This window comes from Heterodontus francisci, chromosome 8 (genome assembly GCF_036365525.1).
Source record: "Heterodontus francisci isolate sHetFra1 chromosome 8, sHetFra1.hap1, whole genome shotgun sequence".
Taxonomy (NCBI): domain Eukaryota; kingdom Metazoa; phylum Chordata; class Chondrichthyes; order Heterodontiformes; family Heterodontidae; genus Heterodontus; species Heterodontus francisci.
In genome coordinates, this window is record NC_090378.1 from 4751722 (window position 1) to 4772399 (window position 20678).

The 20678-nt window shown below is 44.0% G+C and overlaps 1 protein-coding gene across 1 annotated transcript in view; it reads right to left on the reverse strand.

The window, feature by feature from the left end:
* Positions 1-20678, reverse strand: part of tnni3k (TNNI3 interacting kinase) — a 240655-nt gene that overhangs the window by 177216 nt on the left and 42761 nt on the right. Inside the window, exons 8-13 of the mRNA XM_068038016.1 lie at positions 18612-18750; positions 14124-14268; positions 11792-11896; positions 11584-11678; positions 2153-2302; positions 1358-1444 (exon numbers count right to left, since the gene is read on the reverse strand). Coding sequence (XP_067894117.1) covers positions 1358-1444; positions 2153-2302; positions 11584-11678; positions 11792-11896; positions 14124-14268; positions 18612-18750 — 721 coding nt within the window. The remainder of the gene's footprint in view (positions 1-1357; positions 1445-2152; positions 2303-11583; positions 11679-11791; positions 11897-14123; positions 14269-18611; positions 18751-20678) is intronic.

Consider the following 20678-nt stretch of genomic DNA (forward strand, 5'->3'; position numbering starts at 1 on the left):
CTGACACTCTGACAGTGCAGCACTCCCTCAGTACTGACCCTCTGACAGTGCAGCACTTCCTCAGTACTGACCCTCTGACAGTGCAGCACTCCTTGAGTACTGACCCTCTGACAGTGCAGCACTCCCTCAGTACTGCCCCTCTGACAGTGCAACACTCTCTCAGTACTGACCCTCTGCCAGTGCAGCACTCCCTCAGTACTGACCCTCTGACAGTGCAGCACTCTCTCAGTACTGACCCTCTGACAGTGCAGCGCTCCCTCAGTACTGACACTCTGACAGTGCAGCACTCCCTCAGTACTGACCCTCTGACAGTGCAGCACTTCCTCAGTACTGATCCTCTGCCAGTGCAGCACTCCCTCAGTACTGACCCTCTGACAATGCAGCGCTCCCTCAGTACTGACCCTCTGACAGTGCAGTGCTCCCTCAGTACTGACCCTCTGACAGTGCAGCACTCCCTCAGTACTGACCCTCCGACAGTGCAGCACTCCCTCAGTACTGACCCTCTGCCAGTGCAGCACTTCCTCAGTACTGACCCTCTGACAGTGCAGCACTCCTTGAGTACTGACCCTCTGACAGTGCAGCACTCCCTCAGTACTGCCCCTCTGACAGTGCAACACTCTCTCAGTACTGACCCTCTGCCAGTGCAGCACTCCCTCAGTACTGACCCTCTGACAGTGCAGCACTCTCTCAGTACTGACCCTCTGACAGTGCAGCGCTCCCTCAGTACTGACACTCTGACAGTGCAGCACTCCCTCAGTACTGACCCTCTGACAGTGCAGCACTTCCTCAGTACTGATCCTCTGCCAGTGCAGCACTCCCTCAGTACTGACCCTCTGACAATGCAGCGCTCCCTCAGTACTGACCCTCTGACAGTGCAGTGCTCCCTCAGTACTGACCCTCTGACAGTGCAGCACTCCCTCAGTACTGACCCTCCGACAGTGCAGCACTCCCTCAGTACTGACCCTCTGCCAGTGCAGCACTCCCTCAGTACTGACCCTCTGCCAGTGCAGCACTCCCTCAGTACTGACCCTCTGACAGTGCAGCACTCCCTCAGTACTGACCCTCCGACAGTGCAGCACTCCCTCAGTACTGACCCTCTGACAGTGCAGCACTCCCTCAGTACTGCACTGGGCATATCAATCTCGATTTTGTGCTCATGTCGCTGGAGTTGGAATTAAACCCATGACATTCTGACTCAGAGACAACAGTGCTACCCACTGAGCTATGTCTGACACTTTAGGTACTGCACAACTTCAAATTAATTTGTACATATGATTGTGATTCTTATTTTGCTTCACTTCAATAACTTATGACTCTACTGAGCTGAAATGTAATCATCTCAAATTCATGCATTTACCTCCGCCAGGCTGGGAGTATTCATTGCAAGGCGATTCATCCTGAGGTCTTTTATAATGTTTAAGCAGTGTTACTATGGCATCATGTCCTGGAATAAGAACAGCAACAACAGTAATTGGGAATATTTGCAGTTCAGTTTCATGCACGTTCTGTGTGTTTGTATTGTAACAGTCTAGCACTTTAGGATTAAGAAAGACTTCCATTTCCATTATGCCTTTCACAACTTCAGGATATCTCAAAATCGTTTATAGCCAATGAAGCACTCTAGAAGTGAAGTCATTGCTGTAACATAAGAAATACAGCAGCCAATTTGTCAACAATGCAGCACTCACCCTCTGACAGAGCAGCATTCCCTCAGTACTGACCCTCTGACAGGGGAGCACTCCCTCAGCACTGACCCTCCGACAGTGCAGCACTCCCTCAGCACTGATCCTGCGACACTGCAGCACTCCCTCAGAACTGACCCTCTGACAGTGCAGCGCTCCCTCAGTACCAATCCTCCGAAAATGCAGCACTCCCTCAGTGCTACCCCTCCAACAGCGCAGCATTGCCTCAGTGCTCACCCTCCAATTATGCAGCACTCCCTCAGTAATGACCCTGCGACAGTGCAGCTCTTCACCAGTAGTGACCCTCTGACAGTGCAGCACTCCCTCAGTTCTGCCCTGGGAGTGTCAGCCAGTCCCTGGATTGGGACTTGAACCCACAAACGTCTGATTCAGATTGAAGAGTGCTACCGACTGAGCTGCCGCTGGCATCAGCTAGACCTTCAAACACATTATGCCAGTGACTCACATACCTTTCTCGTAGGCCCACATCAGGCAGGTTTGTTCATCCTTCTCTCCACTGGAACGGCTGGGGTCAGAGGCCACCAGATTCATGTCAGCTCCACTATCCAATAGGAACTGCACCAGACGGATGTGCCCATGGTAACAGGCACTGTGCAGACCTTTAATATAAATCAAGAGCACAGTAATGCTTAACAATGTTGTTCGGTCAATTTCGAGAGGCTCTTTGGAAGCCTCAGGTAGCATCATGGTACAGCACAGAAGGAGTCCATTTGGCCCATTGTGCCTGTGCTGGCTCTTTGAAAGAGCTATTCTATTAGTCTCACTCCCCTGCTCTTTCCCCCATAGCCCTACAAGCTTCTCCCCTTCAAATATTTATCCAATTCCCTTTTGAAAGTTATTATTGAATCTGCTTCCACCGCCCTTTCAGGCAGCGAATTCCAGTTCACAACAAACTCACTGTGTAAAAAAAATTCTCCTCATCTCCCTCTCTGGTTCTTTTACCTTCAATCTGTGTCCTCTGGTTACTGACCCTCCTGTCACTGGAAACAGTTTCTCCTTTTATAATCTATCAAAACCCCTTATAACACCTCTATTAAATCTCCTCTTCACAATCCCAGCTTCTCCAGTCTCTCATAGAAACATAAAAAATAGGAGTAGGCCATTCGGCCCTTTGAGCCTGCTACTCCATTCAGTATGATCATGGCTGATCATCCAACTCAGTAACCTGTTCCCGCTTTCCCCCCATATTCTTTGATCCCTTTCGCCCCAAGAGCTATATCTAACTCCTTCTTGAAAACATACAATGTTTTGGCCTCAACTGCTTTCTGTGGTCGCGAATTCCACAGGCTCACCGCTCTCTGGGTGAAGAAATTTCTCCTCATCTCAGTCCTGAAAGGTTTACCTCGTATCCTTAGACTATGACCCCTGGTTCTGGACTCCCCCACCATCGGGAACATCCTTCCTGCATCTACCCTGTCAAGTCCTGTTAGAATTTTGTAGGTTTCTATGAGATTCCCCCCTCACTCTTCTGAACTCCAGCGAATATAATTCTAACCGACTCAATCTCTCCACATACGTCAGTCCCTCCATCCCAGGAATCAGTCTGGTAAACCTTCGCTGCACTCCCTCTATAGCAAAAACATCCTTCCTCAGAGAAGGAGACCAAAACTGCACACAATATTCCAGGTGCGGCCTCACCAAGGCCCTGTATAATTGCAGCAAGACATCCCTGCTCCTGTACTCGAATCCTCTCGCTATGAAGGCCAACATACCATTTGCCTTTTTTACCACCTGTTGCACCTGCATGCTTACCTTCAGCGACTGGTGTATGAGAACACCCAGGTCTCGTTGCATATTCCCCTCTCTCAGTTTATAGCTGTTCAGATAATAATCTGCCTTCCTGTTTTTACTACCAAAGTGGATAACCTCACATTTATCCACATTATACTGCTTCTGCCATGCATTAGCCCACTCACTCAACTTGTCCAAATCACCCTGAAGCCTCTCTGCATCCTCCTCACAAATCACCCTCCCACCCAGTTTTGTGTCATCTGCAGATTTGGAGATATTACATTTAGTTCCCTCATCTAAATCATTAATATATATTGTGAATAGCTGGGGTCCTAGCACAGATCCCTGCGGTACCCCACTGGTCACTGCCTGCCATTCGGAAAAAGACTCGTTTATCCCTACTCTTTGTTTCCTGTCTGCCAACCAATTTTCTATCCATTGCAATACACTACCCCCAATCCCATGCACTTTAATTTTACACGCTAATCTTCTGTGTGGGACTTTGTCGAAAGCTTTCTGAAAGTCCAAATAAACCACATCCACTGGTTCCCTCTCATCAACTCTACTAGCTGCATCCTCAAAGTAGTCTAGTAGATTTGTCAAGCATGATTTCTCTTTCGTAAATCCATGCTGACTCTGCCCGATTCTACCACTGTTCTCCAAGTGCTCTGCTATAAAATCTTTGATAATGGACTCTAGAATTTTCCCCACTACTGACGTCAGGCTGACTGGTCTATAATTCCCTGCTTTCTCACAACCTCCCATTTTAAATAGTGGGGTTACATTAGCTACCCTCCAATCTGTAGGAACTGTTCCAGAGTCTATAGAATCTTGGAAGATGACCACCAATGCATCCATTATTTCTAGGGCCACTTCCTTAAGTACTCTGGGATGTAGATTATCAGCCCTGGGGATTTATCGGCCTTCAATCCCATCAATTTCCCCAACACCATTTCTCTACTAACACTGATTTCTTTCAGTTCCTCTCTCTCACTAAACCCTGTGTTCCCCAACATTTCTGGTATGATATTTGTGTCCTCCTTTGTGAAGACAGAAGCAAAGTATGCATTTAGTTGGTCAGCCATTTCTTTATTTCCCATAATAAATTCCCCTGTTTCTGACTGTAAGGGACCTACATTTGTCTTCACCAATCTTTTTCTCTTCTCTCCACGTCACTGAAGTCCCTCATCCCTGGAACCATTCCAGTAAATCTCCTCTGCACCCTCTCCAAGAACTTGACATCCTTCCTAAAGTGTGGTGTGCAGAACTGGACACAATCCTCCAGCTGGGGTTGAACTAATAATTTATAAAGATTTACCATAACTTCCTTGCTTTTGTATTCTATGCCTCTGTTAACATGGTTTTAGCTGATCAGATAGTTCCAGTAACCAATTCATTAATTACTGCCCTTTGTATGCAGTCTATTCTATTAGATCACAATTATATTGTCATAGACTCATGGAATGACACAGTGCAGAAGAAGGCCATTCCGCCTATCGTGTCTGTGCCGGATCAAATTAGTCCCAATCTCCTGCTCTTTTCCTATAGTCCTGCAAATTTTTGTCCTTCAATTATTTATTAAATTCCATGAATTAGAGCATTTTTCCAGCCAGTGCTCATGCCAGGCAACTAATTTGCAAATAATTCCACCAACCTTTAACAGTCTCTCAAATGGAGCTTTATTAACTAGCTTCTGGAAACCCTATTAAAGTATAACCACTGGATATAGAGAATTACATAGCATTTATAGCACAGAAACAGGCCATTCGGCCCAACTGGTCCATGCTGGTGTTTATGTTCCACACAAGTCTCCTCCTACCCCACTTCATCTCCCTCTATCCTTCTATTTCCTTCTCCCTTACATATTTATCTAACTTTTCCTTAAATGTATCCATACGATTCACCTCAACCACTCCCTGTGGTAGCGAGTTCCACATTCTCACCACCCTCTGGGTAAAGAAGTTTCTCCTGAATTCCTTACTGGATTTATTGGATTTATTAGTGACTATCTTATATTAATGGCCTTGAGTTTTGGTCTCCTCCACAAATGGAAATATCTTCTTTTCATCTACCCTGTCAAATACTTCCACAAAATTCTGAAACTCTATCAGGTCAACTTTCAGTTTTCCCTTTTCTGAAGAAAAGAGCCGCAGCCTATCATGTCAGCTCTGGTATCGTCCTTGTAAATCTTTTTGCTCCTTCTCCAGTGCCCTATATCCTTTTTGATAAGATGGAGATCAGAACTGTTCACAGTTCTCGGTGTGCTCTAACCAAGGTCCTACACAAGTTTAACATAACTTCTCTCTTATCCAATTCTATCCATCTAAAACTGAACCCTGCAGCTTGATTTGCTTTTTTTTATAGCCTTGTTAACCTGCATTGCTACTTTTACTGATTTGTATCTCGGTACCGCCCCCAATCCCTCTGATTCTGTACCCCACCCATACGAACGTACAAATTAGAAGCAGGAGTAGGCCACTCGGCCCCTCGAGTCTGCTCCGCCATTCAATAAGATCATGGCTGATCTGATTGTAACCTCAACGCCACATTCTCACCTACCCTGGATAATCTTTCACCCTCTTGCTTTTCAAGAATCTTAAAAATATTCAAAGAATCTGCTTCCACCACCTTTTGAGGAAGAGAGTTCCAAGACTCACGACCCTCAGAGACAATATTTCTCCTCATCTCTGTCTTAAATGGACGACCCCTTATTTTTAAACAGTGACCCCTAGTTCTAGATTCTCCCACAAGAGGAAACATCCTTTCCACATCCACCCTGTCAAGACCCCTCAGGATCTGATATGTTTCAATCAAGTCACCTCTTACTCTTCTAAATTCCAGTGGATACAAGACTAGCCTGTCCAACCTTTAATCGTAAGACAGCCCCCCATTCCAGGTATTAGTTTAATAAACCTTCTCTGTCCTGCCTCCAATGCATTTACATCCTTCCTTAAATAAGGAGACCAGTACTGTACACAGTATTCCAGATGTGGTCTCACCAATGCCCTGTATAACTGAAGCATAACCTCCCCATTTTTGTATTCAATTCCCCTCGCAATAAATGATAACATTCTATTAGCTTTCCTAATTACTTTCTGTACCTGCCTACTAACCTTTTGTGATTCATGCACTAGGACACCCAGATCCCTCTGCATCTCAGTGCTCTGCAATCTCTCAAATAAAAACAAGAAATGCTGGAAATACTCAGCAGGTCTGGCAGCATCTGTGGAGAGAGAAGCAATCTGCAATCTCTCACCATTTAGATAATATGCTTTGTTTTTATTCTTCCTGCCAAAATGGACAATTTCACATTTTCCCACATTATACTCCATTTTCCAGATCTTTGCCCACTCACTTAACCTATCTATATCCCTTTGTAACCTCCTTAGGTCCTCTTCACAACTTACTTTCCTACCTATCTTTGCGTCATCAGCAAATTTGAGGGAGTTACATATGCTGTGGATAAAGGGGAACCAGTGGATGTATTGTACTTAGATTTCCAGAAGGCATTTGATAAGGTTATTGCAAAAAATAAAAGCTCATGGTGTAGGGGGTAACATATATTGGCATGGATAGAAGATTGGCCAGCTAACAGGAAACAGAGAGTAGACATAAATAGGTCATTTTCTGGTTGGCAAGATGTAACAAGTGGTGTGCCACAGGGATCTGTGCTGGGGCCTCAACATTTTACAATTTATATAAATGACTTAGATGAAGGGACTGAAGGTATGGTTGCTAAATTTTCTGATGACACAAAGATAGGTAGGAAAGTAACTTGTGAAGAGGACATAAGGGGGCTACAAAGGGATATAGATAGGTTAAGTGAGTGGGCATAGATCTGGCAAATGGAGTATAATGTGGGAAAGTGTGAAATTGTCCACTTTGGCAGGTAGAATAAAAAAGAAACATATTATCTAAATGGTGAGAGATTGCAGAGCTCTGAGATGCAGAGGGATCTGGGTATCCTAGTGCATGAATTGAAAAAGGTTAGTATGCAGGTACAGCACACCATTAGGAAAGCTAATAGAATGTAATCCTTTATCGCAAGGGGAATTGAATTCAAAAGTAGGGAGGTTTGCTTCAGCTATACAGGGCATTGGTGAGACCACATCTGGAGTACTGTGTACAGTACTGTCATATGAGGAAAGATTGGACAGGCTAGTCTTGTATCCACTGGAATTTAGAAGAGTAAGAGGCAACTTGATTGAAACATATAAGATCCTGAGGGGTCTTGACAGGGTGGATGTGGAAAGGATATTTCCCCTTATGGGTGAATCTGGAACTAGGGGTCACTATTTAAAAATAAGGGGTCGCCCATTTAAGACAGAGATGAGGAGAATTTTTTTCTCTGAGAGGGTCGTAAGTCTTTGGAATTCTCTTCCTCAAAAGGCAGTGGAAGCAGAGTCTTTGAATATTTTTAAGGCAGAAGTAGATAGATTCTTGATTAGTAAGGGGGTGAAAGGCTATCGGAGGTAGGTGGAAATGTGGAGTAATCAGTTCAGCCATGATCTTATTGAATGGCAGAGCAAGTTCAAAGGGCCGAGTGGCCTACTCCTGCTCCTAATTCGTATGATCATATGCTCATATGTAAATTTAGCAACCAAACCTTCAGTCCCTTCATCCAAGTCATTTATATAAATTGTAAAATGTTGAGGCCCCAGCACAGATCCCTGTGGCACACCACTCGTTACATCTTGCCGACCAGAAAATTACCCATTTATGCCTACTCTCTGTTGCCTGTTAGCTAGCCAATCTTTTATGCATGCGAATATGTTACCCCCTACACCATGAGCTTTTATTTCTGCAATAACCTTTGACGTGGCACCTTATCAAATGCCTTCTGGAAATCTAACTACAGTACATCCACCAGTTCCCCTGTATCCACAGCACATGTTACTTCTTCAAAGAACTCCAATAAATTGGTTAAACATGATTTCCCTTTCACAAAAGCAGATTGACTCTGCCTGATTACCTTGAATTTTTCTAAATGCCCTGCTATAGTGTCTTTAATAATAGCTTCTAACATTTTTTCTATGGCAGATGTTAAGCTGTTAAGCTAATTGGCCTGTTGTTTCCTACTTTCAGTCTCCTTCCCTTTTTAGAACATAGAACATACATAGAACATACAGCACAGAACAGGCCCTTCGGCCCACAATGTTGTGCCGATCCTTTGTCCTCTGTCAAGGACAATTTAATCTATACCCCATCATTCTCCTTTATCCATATACCTATCCAAAAGCCTTTTGAAAGTCCCTAAAGTTTCTGACTCAACAACTTCCCCGGGCAAGGCATTCCATGCCTCGACCACTCTCTGGGTAAAGAACCTTCCCCTGACATCCCCCTTATATCTCCCACCCTTCACCTTAAATTTATGACCCCTTGTAACGCTTTGCTCCACCCGGGGAAAAAGTTTCTGACTGTCTACCCTATCTATTCCCCTGATCATCTTATAAACCTCTATCATGTCACCCCTCATCCTTCTCCTTTCTAATGAGAAGAGGCCTAGAATGTTCAGCCTTTCCTCATAAGACTTATTCTCCATTCCAGGCAACATCCTGGTAAATCTCCTCTGCACCCTCTCCAAGGCTTCCACATCCTTCCTAAAATGAGGCGACCAGAACTGCACACAGTACTCCAAATGAGGCCTTACCAAGGTCCTGTACAGCTGCATCATCACCTCACGGCTCTTAAATTCAATCCCTCTGCTAATGAACGCTAACACCCCATATGCCTTCTTCACAGCCCTATCCACTTGAGTTGCAACTTTCAATGATCTATGCACATAGACCCCAAGGTCTCTCTGCTCCTCCACATGCCCAAGAACCCTACCGTTAACCCAGTATTTTGCATTCATGTTTGTCCTTCCAAAATGGACGACCTCACACTTTTCAGGGTTAAACTCCATCTGCCACTTTTCAGCCCAGCACTGCAACCTATCCAAGTCCCTTTGCAGACGACAATAGCCCTCCTCGGTATCCACAACTCCACCAACCTTTGTATCATCTGCAAATTTACTGACCCACCCTTCGACTTCCTCATCCAAGTCGTTAATAAAAATCACAAACAGGAGAGGACCCAGAACTGATCCCTGCGGCACGCCACTGGTAACTGGGCTCCAGGCTGAGTATTTACCATCTAAGACCACTCTCTGCCTTCTATCAGTTAGCCAATTCTTAATCCAACTGGCCACATTCCCCACTATCCCATGCCTCCTGACTTTCTCCATAAGTCTACCATGGGGGACCTTATCAAATGCCTTACTAAAATCCATGTACACCACATCCACTGGTTTACCCTCATCCACTTGCTTGGTCACCTGCTCAAAGAATTCAATCAGGCTTGTGAGGCAAGACCTACCCCTCACAAAACCGTGCTGACTGTCCCGAATCAAGCAGTGTCTTTCCAGATGCTCAGAAATCCTATCCCTCAGCACCTTTTCCATCAACTTGCCTACCACCGAAGTAAGACTAACTGGCCTGTAATTCCCAGGGTTGTTCCTATTCCCTTTCTTGAACAGGGGCACAACATTTGCCACCCTCCAATCACCTGGTACCACCCCCGTCAGCAGAGAAGATGAAAAGATCATTGCCAGCGGCTCTGCAATTTCATCCCTTGCTTCCCATAACATCCTTGGATATACCCCGTCAGGCCCGGGAGACTTGTCTATCTTCAAGTTATTCAAAAACCCCAACACATCTTCCCTCCTAATGAGCACTTCCTCGAGCTTACCAGTCTGTTTCACACCGTCCTCTTCAGTAATACACCCCTTCTCATTCGTAAATACCGAAGAGAAGTACTCATTCAAAACCTCACTTATCTCTTCTGGCTCAACACACAGTCTCCCGCTATTGTCCTTGACCGGACCTACGGTCCCCCTAGTCATCCTCATATTTCTGACATACGCGTAAAAGGCCTTGGGGTTTTCTTTTATCCTACCCGCCAAGCATTTTTCATGCCCTCTCTTAGCTCTCCTAATCCCTTTCTTCAGATCCTTCCTGGCCATCTTGTATCCCTCCAGAGCTATGCCTGTGCCCTTTTTTCTCAACTTTATATACGCATCCTTCTTCTTCCTAACAAGACTCTCAACCTCTCTTGTCAACCACGGTTCCCTCACATGACCATCCCTTCCCTGTCTGACAGGGACATGCTTATCAATGGCCCCTACTATCTGCTCCTTGAAAAAGTTCCACATTTCGACCGTGCCCTTCCCTGCCAGCATATGCTCCCAACTTATGCTCCTCAGTTCCTGCCTGACAGCATCATATCTACCCTTCCCCCAATTGTAAACCTTGCCCTGTTGCACATACCTATCCCTCTCCATTACCACAGTGAATGCTACAGAATTGTGATCACTATCTCCAAAGTGCTCGCCCACCAACAGCTCTATCACTTGCCCTGGTTCATTACCTAGTACCAAATCCAATATTGCCTCCCCTCTGGTCGGGCAGTCTACATACTGAGTCAGAAAAGCTTCCTGGACATACTGCACAAACACTACCCCATCCAAACTATTCGATCTAAAGAGTTGCCAATCAATATTTGGGAAGTTGAAATCCCCCATAATTACTACCCTGTGACTTCTGCTCCTTTCCAAAATCTGTTTCCCAATCTGCTCTTCCACCTCCCTGCTGCTATTGGGGGGCCTATAGAAAACTCCCATCAAGGTGACTGCTCCTTTCCTGTTCCTGACCTCAACCCACAGTGCCTCAGTCGGCAGATCCTCCTCGAAAATTCTTTCAGCAGTTGTTACACTATTTCTAGCTAACAATGCCACCCCCCCACCTCTTTTACCACCATTCCTAATCTTATGAAAACATCTATAACCAGGTACCTCCAAAAACCATTCCTCCCCCTCACCTATCCACGTTTCAGTGATGGCCACAACATCGTAGTCCCAAGTGCCCATCCACGCCTTCAATTCACTCACCTTATTCCTGATGCTTCTTGCGTTGAAGTATACGCACTTTAACCCTTCTCCGTGCCCATCTGTCCTCTGTGACAGTGCTACCTTCCCCAATACCTCACTACACTCTTTGTCTTTCTGAGTGGACCCACTGGTCCCTGGATTACAAGTCCAAAGAATAGGTTGCCTCCTTATTCTTCTTACCAAATGGCATCTCACCCACTGACACAATGTGGCATCTCTTACCAGTATGTCCATCCCTTCCCTGATGATTTATGCTCATGGCATTCTGGCTGATCAGAAACTTGACCAGTTCAAGGTCCTTCCCATAAGTGCAGGAGCTGCAATCAAGATGGTAAAAAATAAATCTCAAGCAATTCCTGCTTGCAGAAAAAATCCACAATCAATGAGCATGCAGCAAAGCAGCAGGCACTCTCCGTGACCAGCAACCTACCTGTGGAAAGAAGTTTCACTAAAGATATTTTCCTTGGTCAAGCTTTCTGTCCCTGATAGTCGAATGAGTTCGCTGGCCACATTCAGTTTACCATTGTAACAAGCCCTGAGAAACAAAAACAGGAACAGCTCCAGCTCATATCTATTAAAGGCAAACCTAGCAAAGTAGCAACAGGAGGTAGTCATTCAGCCTCTCCAGCCTCTGCTGCCATTGCATGGAATTACATAGTATTTACAGCATGGTAACAGGCCATTCAACTCGACAGGTCCATGCTGGTGTTTATGCTCCACACAAGCCTCCTCTCACCCTATCAACATATACTTCTATTCCTTCCCCCTCGTGTGTTTATCCAGCTTCCCCTTAAATGTATCTATACTATTCACCTCAACCACTCCCTGGTTCCACATTCTCATCACTCTCTGGGTAAAGAAGATTCTCCTGAATTCACTATTGGATTGATTACTGACTGTCTTGTATTGATGGCCACTAGATTATGGCTGCTATGTATCTTATCTCCATCCATGCAAATTGGATCTGTAACCCTCCAAACCCTTACCCAACAAAAATATATCAACATCAGTTTTGACATTTTCAATTGACCCTCAGCCTCAACAGCTTTTTGGGGGAGAGAGTTCCAGATTTCCACTACCCTTTGTATGAAGACATGCTTCCTGACATCACCCCTGAACATCCCAGCTCTACTTTTAAACTCTCTTTTGGACTCACCAAGGCTCCTTCGACAGGACCTTCCAAACATGTAACCTCTACCATCTAGAAGGACAAAGGCAGCAGACGCATGGGAACACCACCACCTGCAAGTTCCCCTCCAAGTCACACACCATCCTGACTAGGAACTATATCGTCGTTCCTTCACTGTTGCTGGGTCAAAATCCTGGAATTCCCTTCCTAACATGCACCCACACCACATGGACTGCAGCGTTTCAAGAAGGCAGCTCACCACCACCTTCTCAAGACCAATTAGGGATGGGCAATAAATGCAGGCCTGGCCAGCGACACTCACATCAGAGGAAATAGTATCTCATTATCAACTCCTTGAACCATCTTAAACACCTTGATTAGATAACATCTTAATAGCCATTTGGTAGTACAGAACTTGAGTATTGCTGAAAATAGCGACATGTTGCCAAAGCTTTTCATCTTGCAATCATCAGGATAATCCGTAAGAATAACCAACATAAGGGAAAATAACAACTTATACTGTATGAGAAGAGAATGCTGATTGGTTAGTACTTGAACTCTGATTGGTAGAAGCGTTGCCATGGAAAATGTACCAGTTTATGGTGACTGACTGTTAACTGCCAAGCTTTGTTTGAAATTTAAACCAGGCAACTTGACTCTGATTGGTCAAGGCATTGCCCTGAGGAATGAACCAGCGAATGGCTGTCACTTATTTTGTTTAGCTGAAACAGGTGCAATGTTTGTACATGTTCTTTCTATCTGCAAAGAACAGGGCCCTGTGTATTAATATATGTAGCTTCCAGTATGTGCAAATGTGCCACACTGCAAGCCCTACTGACAATCTTAAATTGATTGTAATTCTTAGCACACTGAGGATTATTTAGCAAATGTTGTCCAATTGTGGAATCACATCTAACATTGGACACTGTGGTTTGAGTTTTGCAAGTACAGGCTGGTTGGGTACGGCCTATACCTTGCCCGTTGCGGACAGCAGAAGGGACATGTTGTTTGATACGATCCGCCAATCTTTGGGATGTATAGCCTATATACCTAGCATCACACTGGCATTCAATTGAAATTCATATATCACATTACTGATTTGTGAGATAGGCAGGACACCTTTTGGCTTGACAGCAGCATCCTGTTAGTGGCGAACACCACACGTGTTGCTATTGCATAGTAGCAGCGTGAAACATCTAGCTTCACCTGTAGCTCAAATTTTTGGGATATATTTCCCTTCCAGGGTAATCTGAGGTAGACTGGGCACTTTTCAGGGCCGAAAATGATGGCCTTAGTCCCGTTCATAAATTTGCACGATATACAGCAAATACAGATATAAGTTGTTGTTTTCCCTTACATTGGCTATTCTTATGGATTGTCCTGATGAGTGCAAGATGAAAATTTGACAACATGTCTATTTTCAGAAATAATTAACCTCTTAATCTTCTATACGCGAGGGAATACAAGCCTAGTCTATGCAACCTGTCCTTGTAATTTAACCCTTTTAATCCCTGTATCATTCTGGTGAATATGCACTGTACCCCAAGACCAATTTTTTTAATTTTTTGTGCCTGTCCACTAGTTTTTGATGATAATCTAGGCAATGATGAAGAAAATGAATGAGCCAACTTACAGGTGTAGAGGTGTATCACCATAGATATTCACAGCATGGGGTTGTACATCAAAGTTGCCTTGTAACAAGTACCTCACGATTTCCCGGTGCCCAAAGCGGCAACTAAAATGGAGGGGTGAATGGTCCTCGTTGTCTTGAGCATTCACTGATGTCACCAGATAACAAGAGAGAACTATCGATTAGTATTCTAGTAGATACGACTAGAGATAACCATTGGTTAGTAATCTAGTAGATACGACTAGAGATAGCCATTGGTTAGTAATCTAGGAGATACGACTAGAGATAACCATTGCTTAGTAATCTCGTAGATATGACTGGAGAAAGTCATTGGTTAGTAATCTAGGAGATACGACTAGAGATAGCCTTTGGTTAGTATTCTGTATATACGACTAGAGATAGCCATTGGTTAGTAATCTAGGAGATACGACTAGAGAAAGCCTTTGGTTAGTATTCTGTATATACGACGAGAGATAGCCATAGGTTAGTAATCTAGGAGATACGACTAGAGAAAGCCTTTGGTTAGTATTCTGTATATACGACTAGAGATAGCCATTGGTTAGTAATCTAGGAGATACGACTAGAGAAAGCCTTTGGTTAGTATTCTGTATATACGACTAGAGATAGCCATTGGTTAGTATTCTGTATATACGACTAGAGATAGCCATTGGTTAGTATTCTAGTAGATACGACTAGAGATAGTCATTTGTTAGTAATCTAGTAGAGACGATTAGAGATAACCATTGGTTACTAATTTTGTAGATACAGCCAGAGATAACCATTGGTTAGTATTCTAGTAAATATGACTAGAGATAGCCATTGGTAACCATTGGTTAGTAATACAGCAGATACAACTAGAGATAACCATTGGTTAGTATTCTAGTAGATACGACCAGAGATAACCATTGGTTAGTAATCTAGTAGATATGAACTAGAGATAGCCATTGGTTAGTATTCCAGTAGATACGACTAGAGATAACCATTGGTTAGTAATCTAGTAGATATGACTAGAGATAACCATTGGTTAGTAATCTAGCAGATACAACTGGAGATAACCATTGGTTAGTAATCTAGGAGATACAACCAGAGATAACCATTGGTTAGTAATCTAGCAGATACAACTGGAGATAACCATTGGTTAGTAATCTAGGAGATACCACTAGAGATAGCTGTTGGTTAGTAATCCAGTAGATATGACCAGAGATAACCATTGGTTAGTAATCTAGTATTTACAACTAGAGATAACCATTGGTTAGTATTCTAGTTGATAGGACTAGAGATAGACATCGATTAGTAATCCAGTAGATATGACTAGTGATAACCATTGGTTAGTATTCTAGTAGATAGGATTAGAGCTAGCCATCGATTAGTAATCTAGTAGATACGACTAGAGATAACCATTGGTTAGTAATCTAGTAGATACAACCAGAGATAACCATTGGTTAGTAATCTAGTAGATACGACCAGAGATAACCATTGGTTAGTAATCTAGTATTTACAACTAGATAACCATTGGTTAGTATTCTAGTTGATAGGACTAGAGATAGACATCGATTAGTAATCTAGTAGATATGACTAGTGATAACCATTGGTTAGTATTCCAGCAGATATGTCCAGAGATAACCATTGGTTAGTAATCTAGTAGATACGACCAGAGATAACCATTGGTTAGTAATCTAGTAGATACGACTAGAGATAGCCATTGGTTAGTATTCTAGTAGATATGTCCAGAGATAACCATTGGTTAGTAATCTAGTAGATACGACCAGAGATAACCATTGGTTAGTATTCTAGTAGATACAACCAGAGATAACCATAGGTTAGTATTCTAGTAGATACAACTAGAGATAACCATTGGTTAGTATTCTAGTAGATACGACTAGAGATAGCCATTGGTTAGTATTCTAGTAGATACAACTAGAGATAACCATTGGTTAGTATTCCAGCAGATATGTCTAGAGATAACCATTGGTTAGTAATCTAGTAGATACGACCAGAGATAACCATTGGTTAGTATTCTAGTAGATACAACCAGAGATAACCATAGGTTAGTATTCTAGTAGATACAACTAGAGATAGCCATTGGTTAGTATTCTAGTAGATACGACTAGAGATAGCCATTGGTCAGTATTCCAGTCGATACGACTAGAGATAACCATAGGTTAGTATTCTAGTAGATACAACTAGAGATAGCCATAGGTTAGTATTCTAGTAGATACGACTAGAGATAGCCATTGGTCAGTATTCCAGTCGATACGACTAGAGATAACCATAGGTTAGTATTCTAGTAGATACGACTAGAGATAGCCATTGGTTAGTATTCTAGTAGATACGACTAGAGATAACCATTGGTTAGTATTCTAGTAGATACAACTAGAGATAACCATTGGTTAGTATTCTAGTAGATACAACCAGAGATAACCATTGGTTAGTATTCTAGTAGATACGACTAGAGATAACCATAGGTTAGTATTCTAGTAGATACAACTAGAGATAACCATTGGTTAGTATTCCAGTTGATACAACTAGAGATAACCATTGGTTACTAATTTAGAGATATAATGAGGATAACCGTTGGTTAGTATTTTTTATGATGTAGCTACCATGATGGGAGGTGGGGGGAATCCTCAGTTGAGGAAAAAGGAAGACCTATCAGAAGCACTGGTATGGAAAGCTGCATCAGGGTGGCACAGTGGCGCAGTGGTTAGCACCGCAGCCTCACAGCTCCAGTGACCCGGGTTCAATTCTGGGTACTGCCTGTGTGGAGTTTGCAAGTTCTCCCTGTGACCGTGGGTTTTCGCCGGGTGCTCCGGTTTCCTCCCACAGCCAAAGACTTGCAGGTTGATAGGTAAATTGGCCATTATAAATTGCACCTAGTATAGGTAGGGGAATTGTGGGGATGTGAGAGGGTAATGGGATTAATGTAGGATTAGTATAAATGGGTGGTTGATGGTTGGCACAGACTCGGTGGGCGAAAGGGCCTGTTTCAGTGCTGTATCTCTAAATAAATAAATCATCTAAACAGCGACGGAGAAACTGGGAGAATGGAAAAGAGTCCTTACAGGAAGTGGGGTGTGAGGAAGTGTAGTCAAGGTAACTGTGGGAGTCAGTGGGCTTATAATCAATATTGGTAGATAGCCCAGCCCCAGAAATGGAGACAGAAAAGGAAGGGAAGACACAGAGTCCGACCATGTGAAGGTGAGAGAAGGGTAGAAATTAGAAGCAAAGTCAATGAAATTTTCCAGCTCAGGGCAAGAGAAGGAAGCGGCACTGATATAGTTATCAATGTACTGGAAAAAGAAATGAGGGAGGGGGCCTGAGTAGGACTGGAAAAAGAATATTCCACACATCCCACAAAAAAAGCAGGCATGCCGAGGACCCATGCAGGTACCCATAGCAACACCTTTTATTTGGAGGATTGGGGTTGAGTTAAAGGAGAAGTTGTTCAATGTGAGTACAAGTTCAGCCAGGCGGAAGAGGGTGGCAGTGGCTGGGGACTGGTTGGGCCTCCATTAACTCGAGATAATCATTGGTTAGTATTCTTAGAGATATAACAATGAAATCCATCATTACCACAGTTTGGAATTTCGATTATTAGAATTTTCAATTATATTTAAAAATGATATTAAGTTCATTGTAGCTGGAAGAGGTTAAACCTGGAAAATGTGAGTTAGATTGACGCAATGCAGCTAGTGAAAGTGGGAATTCCTGTGTCCCACTTCATGTTGAGGAACTGGAAGTTTATTTAGACATTCCTGCCAACATTCTCCCTACAATGTTAGGGAGGCCCACTTACTGGAGAGCTGCAGGGGACCAGAACCTAATCGCGGACTCAACCTCCGACCCGACCTGATCACTCAACCTCCTAGCTGACCCTGGTCCCAGACCTGACCCCCAACCTAACCTAATCCTAGACCTGACCCCTGACCTGGCCCTGATCCTGGACCCGACCCCTCGCCCTATTATGAACCCAGACTCGACCCGCGAACCAACCCTTATCCTGAATTTCATCCCCAGCCTGAAACCAGCCCTAATCCCTATCCCGACCCTAATCCCATCCTGACCCCAGGCTGACTCTGAAATATGCAGTTCCGATCAGTGGACCCACTTAGCTGAGGACCCCTATGATGCTAGAACCGCCTGATCTTGTGCTCCTCATCACCACTGAGCTCTCATCTGTGCAGGGTGTATACAAGGAATGAGCAATTGTTACAGAACCTTCTTATTCTATCTGCACATTCCAGGCACATGTGAACATAAGAATATAAGAAATAGGAGTAGGAGCAGACCATTCGGCCCCTCATACCTGCTGCACCATTCAATAAGATCATGGCTGGTCTTCAACTCCACCATTCCCCTCCTATCCCTATATCCCTGAATTCTGTTAGTATCCAAAAATCTATTGATGTGGTCATATTAGACAAGGCTTTTACTATCGCATGAATATTATGGCGATTATTTTTTCAAATAAGCCTTTCTATGTTGTCTCACCATCTGTTTTGCTGGCTTCGGTCAGCAGCAGTTTGACAATGTTGGGAAACCCTTTGGCACAAGCTAGATGCAGTGGTCTGTCTCCCACCTCCCCACTGACATTGGCATCAGCCCCGAACTTCAGCAGCAGCCTGGTTACCTGAGGAAAACAAGAGCATCCCCAGCACAGAGTCTGTCACAGACAGTTAGATTCATAATTTGGTTACAGCACAGAAGGAGGCCATTCAGCCCATTGACTCCGTGTCAGCTCTCTGCAAGAGAATTTAGCTAGTCCCACTCCCCAGCCCTTTCCCTGTAGCCCTGTAAATCCAAATCCAATTGAAAGCCACCGAATTCACGGGACAGAAACAGGCCATTCAGCCCAACTGCTCCATGATGGTGCTTATACTCCACATGAGCCTCCTGCCATCCCTCTTCATCTCACCAAATCAACATCCTTCTCTTCCTTTCTCTCTCATGTCACATTGATTTTAAATTGTTATTGGAGTTAAGAAAGGACTTGTTAAACAGTTCAGCCATGCCTGAAAAATACATTTGCATTTTAACAGACAGTGTTTGGAAGGACAAAGGATCATTCCCTGACATTCAACCCACAATGGACTTTTGATCACCAGACTTTGAAGGTGGGGGAGCTTGCATTCTTTGTTGACTGCTAAGATAGCCGAATATACAAACAGACATGGTCAAACCAGCTAGCCACATGACTAACCTGCTGGGCAACCTGAGTTTTTTAAATTTGTATAAACAGTTTGGGCAGAAAGTCAGTTTGCTCCTGGACTGAGAAGATCTCTCCTGTCTGCTCCCATCTCTTTCTCACTAGCCTCTGAATCCACTGAAGACACATGAACCCCAAGAGAGAAAAGTCTCCTACAGCAAACAAGGTTTTAGAAGAATACTGAGCCCCAACGAAAAGCAAGATCTACCAACAATCAAGGACTCTACAGTGAGCTCGAAGAACCATAACAACAACTCTTCAGATATTGCCTCAGACTTTTCCATATTATTTCTTTGGTTTTCTTTCTGTCTGTATTTGCATGTGTATATCGCATATGCATGCTAGCATGGGCGCGTCGTGTATCCGTAGGCATCAACCGAATTAGAGATTAAGTTTAATAAAATTTCACTTTTCTTCTTTAAACCTGAGAAAGCCTGTTTGTGCTGGTTTCTTTGCCTTGGCAAGGCAGCTAAAATGGCCAGCTCAGACCTGGCCTCTTTTACTACAAAGCAAGCTAACTGGAAAAGCCCATGAGGTTTAATCCCTGTTGCCAGATGAGAGTTCATCAAATTATGATCTGACCAAAAATGCTACCCTCGAGGCATATGATTTAGTACTGGAAGTCTATCGCCAAAAGTTTAGAAACCTCAAGAAGCAAGCTAATCAAACTTATTTAGAGTTTGAAAGAAGTAACCAGCTGGCTTTTGACCAGTGGCTGAGGGCTCTTAAAGTACTGCTCAGCTACAAGAATCTCAGAGAAGTAATTCTGTTAGAGGAATTTAAACACTCTCTCCCACTCTCCATAAAGACCCATGTGGAGGAGCAGCGGCTTCAGGGAGCCCAGCAAGCAGCCGTCCTGGCCGATGATTATGATTATGATTAGATTAGATTAGAGATACAGCACTGAAACAGGCCCTTCGGCCCACCGAGTCTGTGCCGACCATCAACCACCCATTTATACTAATTCTACACTAATCCCATATTCCTCCCAAACATCCCCACCTGTCCCTATATTTCCCTACCACCTACTTAAACTAGTGACAATTTATAATGGCCAATTTACCTACCAACCTGCAAGTCTTTCGGCTTGTGGGAGGAAACCGGAGCACCCGGAGAAAACCCACGCAGACACAGGGAGAACTTGCAAACTCCACACAGGCAGTAACCAGAATCGAACCCGGGTCCCTGGAGCTGTGAGGCTGCAGTGCTAACCACTGCGCCGCCCTAATTTGCTTTAATTTATGAGTCGGTTTCCCAGGGGAGAACCTTTCCTAGTCACCCCCACAAATCCAAAAAGGACAAAGGGTGGGAAGCTGATAGGAGCCCAAGCAGTCCTGGGAGAGAAAGAAAAG